General features: G+C 54.8%; 1 protein-coding gene across 1 annotated transcript in view; it reads right to left on the reverse strand.

Annotated features, from left to right (window-relative positions):
* Positions 1 to 2,850, reverse strand: part of ZNRF3 (zinc and ring finger 3) — a gene marked incomplete at both ends in the record, with an annotated part of 145,359 nt that extends 142,509 nt beyond the window's left edge. The window contains one exon of the mRNA XM_084253218.1: positions 2,551 to 2,850. Within this exon, the coding sequence (XP_084109344.1) occupies positions 2,551 to 2,850 (300 nt within the window). The remainder of the gene's footprint in view (positions 1 to 2,550) is intronic.
* Positions 2,851 to 6,000: the final 3,150 nt, after the last annotated feature.

Below are 6,000 nucleotides of genomic sequence, written 5' to 3' on the forward strand. Positions count from 1 at the left end.
AGACTGAGTTACATGAACTCTGAAGACCATGAAATAATAAATACCACACCAAGCAATTTTTAAGACAGACAACAAAAGGTTAAAAAATTCAAGAGCAGGGGGCCCACCCTGGTGGCACAGGGGATTAAGTCTCAGTACTATGAAGCTATCAGCAGCCACAGTAGCACGAGTTCAATCCCCAGCCAGGGAGCTGGCCCACATGGCACAGCCAACTTCTCCTGTCTTGCCCACTGCTCCCCTAAGCCATGTATTTCAGTCAGTCTGCCTGTTCTGCTCCCCACTCTGTCTCTGGTGAATCCTCTCACTCCCACACCTCTGGCCTGCACCCCAGTTCGTATATGCATAAATAAATAAATCTTTCTAAAAAATAAATAAAAAGTTCAAGAGCAGTACTAAAACATCAGTTTTCCTTACAATAACCTTTTTCAGGACTGACAGGGGCTACACCAGTTCCTCCAATCTGGCAGGATTCAAAGAACTAACCGAAGTATACTAGCTTCTGAACACACGCAGCCCTGAAAGTCACACTGCACAGTGTGCATGGAGAAGTTCAGGAAGTAGGCACCCACAATAAAGTTATAAAAGATCCAAAGTGAGAAGCACAACAAGAAATGACTACTCAGAAGCTCAGATAAACTCACCAACATTACTGCAGTTATAAGGGAATTGAGGACACCTATTACTGTTTGCTTAACAGGTAAACTTATTAAATTCCATTTAAGTCATTTTTCTTTACTTAGTAATTGTTGCCTTAATTTTTTTTTTCCCCTGGCTAGGCTAATGGACTACAAAAGAGTTAGATAAGAACTTCAAAAAGTTTCAAAAGAGAATAGATTCCTTCTGCCAAATTCACACATTATCTCTCTACTTACAAGGATAAAATAGTTACAAATGGTGTGTTTAAACTGCTAATTTTGTATTAAATGGTGAACCTAAGATTATCTCCAAAGCATAACACCACTCATAATGGATAGCTCGCCAGACAAACTACCATGGAGAAAGAGTACAAGTTAAAACACTACAGATAAAAATCGCAAACTTCAAAAGTCTCCTTGAAAAGTGAAGTGCCACATTAAAACATCTTTTCTCTTGGAAGGCTGTAAATCAAACATTGCTAAAGCCATCAGAGGAGAGGGAAAAGCCTCAAAGAGAAACAAGGAGCAAGTTTTAAGAATCAAACTCTTTTTAAAGGATGTGACTTGCGGGGGGGGGGGGGGGGGGGGAATATGAAAAGGACTTTTCAGCAGAGCAGGGTCTCTAACACTTCTAAATTAAAAACCGTAATTATAACAGTATCAAAGAAGAAAGTCTTTAACACACATAGTCCCCAGGACTCAAACAAATGTTTCCTCTTTTATTTACCCAGCAGCAGTGTAAAGCAATGCTGATTAAGCGCCAGGCAGAGTTGCCTCCCCCAGCTTTGTAAGAACACACCTCCCAGGAGCCGAGCTGCACAGCTCGCTGTCCTATCCGCAGCTCCCTGTCCTCTCCATGCAGGGCTTTGAATCTGAAGCAGGGGATGGGAAGGAAGATTATGCAGTCATTCCACACAGCACCCTTCTCTTCATTCTTAACACATCCAAGAGGAAATCACCGAAGGCCAAAAGCTTAGAGCTCTGCAGCCATCCCACAACCACCAAAGGTTCAAAGAAACGCCGACCATTTCAAACAGCACCCGTCAGAGACGTGCCTATCAACCCTCACAAGTGCGCGGGCTGTCTACTACCAGGTCGATAAAATCATAGCCAAGAGAGCAGTTAAGTCCTCTCCCCAGCTCACCATCGCAGAAACTTCAACTCCAAAGTCCCTCCTCCACTGAGGGGGCGCAGCTCACAGCTCTCCTAGCCAGATTCCCCCGGACTGCAGCGATCTTTCATTTGGAAAAAAAGGTAGAGGCCCTGTCAGGGAACGAGCGGGTCTCCCGATTTCCAGGCCCTCTGCAGAAGCACTCGGCCGGGGGAGGCGGCCGGCCTCCCACCCTCTGTAACCCGAGGACGGCGGCGAGGGCTGCCCTCCACGGCCACTCCGGGGCATTCGCGCTCCCGGCCTCCCGCGCTGCCCCGCCCGCCGCCGCCGGTCCCGAGTCCTGCAGGAGTGGGGGGCCGGCGCCCAGGTGAGCGGGCGGCAGGTTGCAGAGAAGACCCTGAAGTGGCGCAGGGGAGCAACCCGGGGGCTCCCCACAGGCGCACGCACGGCAGAAAGCGCCGCTGTCCCGGTCCAGCGGGGCGCGCGCCCACCTCCGCCTCTCCCGTGCGCAGGGCGGTCAACAGGTAGCTCCGGGCGGGCGCCCGAGGCAGCGCGAGCGCCGACCCCGTCCGGGGCCCCGTCCCGCCCCCGGGCCCGCCGGCGGCCAAGTGCCCACGTGCGCTCGCCCCGCGCCGCGGAGCCCCGAGGCCGCGTCCCGCCCGCCGCCCGCCCGCCCGCCCGCCCGGGGGATGCCGCCGGCCCCGCGCCCCTCCCGCGCGCCGCCCGCCCGCCCGCCCGCCGCGGCGGGGTCGGCGGCGCAGCCCCCGGAGCCATCTTGTGGCGGCGGCGCGGCCGGCGCGGTACCTGCACGATCTCGCCCTCCGCGCTGAGCGTGGCGCCGGCCCGCGAGAAGCGGCCCGTGAGGCCGGTGGTGTAGGTGGTGTAGTCGCCGCTCGGGCTCGACTCGAACAGCACCACCTCCACGAACGCCGTCTCCTTGGCCCGCGCCGCGCCGGGCCCCGCGGCCGCCAGCAGCAGCCCCAGCAGCAGCGGCAGCGGCGGCGGCGGCGGCAGGCGGCGGCCGCGGGGGCCGCGGGGGCGGCGGCGCGGGCGGCGGCGGCGGCGGCCCGGGGCCCCTGGGCGCCCGCCCGAGCGCGGCCTCATGGTCCTGCGGCGGGAGGGCGCGGAGGGCGGGCGCGGCCGGGCATAGTCGCGCGCCGGCGGCGGACCGAGCGCGGGCGGACGCCTCACAGCCCCATCGCCGCGGCGGCGGCGTCGGCGGCGGCGGCTTTGTGGGTCGCAGGCTCGGCTCGGCTCCCCCGGCCGTCGCGCCGCGGCCCTTTCATCTGCTCCACGTGAGGGGTTATCCCCGCCCCGCCGGCGTCGTGACCCGCGCTCCCCTCCCTCCCCGCGCTCCACCGCCCCGGTCGCTGAGGGGAGCGGGAAGGCGGGGCGGGCGCGCCTGCGGCGGGGGGCGGGCCCCGACGGCGGGGCAGGCCCCGCCCCCGCCCGGCACCGGCCTCCGCCGGCGCCCCGCCCCCTCGCCCCGCCCCGCCCCCGGCCTCCGGCCGAGCTCCGCCCAGGGCCCGCGCCCCTCCCACTGGCCGCCGTCTCGCCCCGCCCCCTGGGCCTCGCCCCGCCTCCCTCCCGCCGTCCCGACCCCACCCCCTCGTTCTCGCTCCGCCCCCACCCTGTCGCCCCGCCCCTCCGCCCGCGCTCCGCCCCCGCCATGCCCCGCCCCCAGCGGCGGACATTTGTGCTGGCGGGTGCCGGGGTTCGGCGGGAGCGGGCCCCGAGGGCTGCTCCCCCGCGGCGGCGTCCTCTCCTGAGGCCCCACGTTTCCCGGCCCCGAGCGAGAGTTAGCGGCTCGTCCTTCCCGCTTCCTCCGCTCCAGACCGCGTTTCCCGGGGTCAGGGCCCCTGCTCCCCGCCTCCACCCCACCTCCAGCGCCAGGACCCAACGGGCGGCGACCTGGAGCCGCTGGCCGCTCGGCCATGCTGGTTCTCGCACCGGTGTCGCCGAGACAGTTGCTCCCAGCCGGGCGGCGGGCACTGTGGAAAAAGGGGAAGCGGTGAAGAAGCCATTTAGTCATTGGGCTCTGAGAGACTTCTTCTTTCAACGGCTCCAGAGACTAGCCCAAAGACCCACCTCAGGAGAAATTCTGAAGCCGTCCATCCTGTGCAGAGGGCTGCAGTCCAGTATTACCGTCCTTCGTGCACAGACTGACGGCTGCCAGTTTAGGCTGAGCCATGTGTACCAGGGATTCCCAGTCACCCAGAAGATAAAGTTTCTCTTTCCTGCCGTTCTTTGGAATATGTCTTTTCCTTCCTCACCTAGTCCTCCCTGAGAATCAAAACCTCACCTAGTCCTCCCTGAGAATCAAAACCTCACCTAGTCCTCCCTGAGAATCAAAACCTCCCTTCAAAATTCACATTTAATTGCCGCTCTCTATATGAAGTTCTCCTCCTCTGACCAGAATGGCTTTGTTCTGATATTTGCAAATATTTGGTTAGGATGAGCTGCTTCTATTTAACTGCCACACCCAAAATACTGAAAAGACCAAAAAAAAAAAAACAAAACACTACTCATTGAGAAGTGTCTTGAGCAAACAACTTACCAACGTTACATTTTAGAGTAGAAAAAAGGATTTTCAAAATACGGAACAGAAAATATGCTTGAAAAAAATCAACAAATCTCTAGCGCCACATTTGGACCCCTAAGAACTTCTGTTCAGGAGGGAGGGGACACCTGGGAAAGCAGCACAGAGTATGGTGACTTTTAGTTTCTTCAGAACAAGCCTAACCAGCACTGAATAGAATTGAGCAACAACAGTTTTGACAATAGTGTCCCCTTAGATAGTGCCATCCAGTCCAATCATAGCAGCCCAAACATGACACTTTGCAATATTTAAAATTCAAGGTCACCATCAACAACTGTGCTGATAAGTGGATAAATGAATGTGATATATTCATACAATGGCATGTTCTTCCAGGAATGAAGTGCTGATGCATGTACAACATGGACAGACCTTGAAAACATTATGTAAAGTGAAAGAGACCAGTCAAAAGGACCACGTAGTGTTAGATTCCATTTATGTCAAATGCCCAGAGCAGGCAAATCTACAGAGACAGAAAGCAGATTGTCAGTTTCCAGGGATTAGGGGGAGGCAGGAATGGGTTTCTTTTTTGGGGGGTGATGAAAATTTTCTGAAATTAGATAATAGTAAAAGGCTGCAGGGACTGGAAATTAACTTGAAACCACTCTATTAAATGGTATCACAATAAAATTGTTAAAGAAATTCAGTCATAAATGGTATTTTTATGCAAAAGCACAGATGTACATACACTCACAGGATACTGTGTAAGGATAATCTCCATTCCTTGAAACCTTAGTTCAGATCTCACACCCTCAGCAAAGTATCCGGGCTACTCTATTTAAAACGGCAATGTGACCTTAGTCCCCCATCCTCACCCCCTTTGTCCTGCCTCACCCCCACCCACCCCCAAAGCTTTTATCACCTTCTAACATACTAAATAATTTGCTTGTTTATTTTTGTCTCTCTCCACACCCACATACATGCATGCCAGAGAACAAACTCTTTTAATGGCAAGGATCTTGTCTTGTTCACAGACTTAGGTCAAAGCTGCCTACCCCAGAGTGGGCACTCAATAAATATTTGTTGCATGAATTAATGACTAAATGAATGAGTGATAAGCTCATCATGGTGTATCCCTCCCATTTTGCAGACATTTGGGGCAGCTTGTTAACAGCTGCTTAGGAACACTGGGCTTCATGGGACCAAAATAAATTCTGAACATGAAGAAGAGCAATAGTCCTTCCCTCAAGGCCTACAATGCAAATCCAGACAAGGGTCAAAAAAGAAACTGGTCTTGATTTTGAAAACTGTGCTTAAAGAAAAATACGGTTGAGGGGACTCCATGGTGGCGTAAGGGGTTAAGTCCCAGCACTATGAAGCTATCCACAGCCACTGCAGCATGGCACAAGTTGCATCCCCGGCCAGCCGGGAGCTAGCCCACATGGTGCAGCAGACCTCTCCCGTCTCACCGGCTGCTCCCCTCAGCAGTGTATTTCAGTTAATCTGCCTGTTCTGTTCCCCACTCTGTCTCTGGTGAATCCGCTCACCCCCACCCCACACCTCTGGCCTGTACCCCAGTTCTTGTACACATAAATAATTAAATATTTAAAAAAAGAATGAAAGAAACATATGGTTGATATGGCTAATAATGCATAGGCCAATAACACAGAGGTAACATGATTCATTTCTCAGCAGAGTCAAACTATTTACAAATGGAG

Source organism: Talpa europaea (assembly GCF_964194135.1).
Source record: "Talpa europaea genome assembly, chromosome: 14".
NCBI classification, from domain to species: Eukaryota; Metazoa; Chordata; class Mammalia; order Eulipotyphla; family Talpidae; genus Talpa; species Talpa europaea.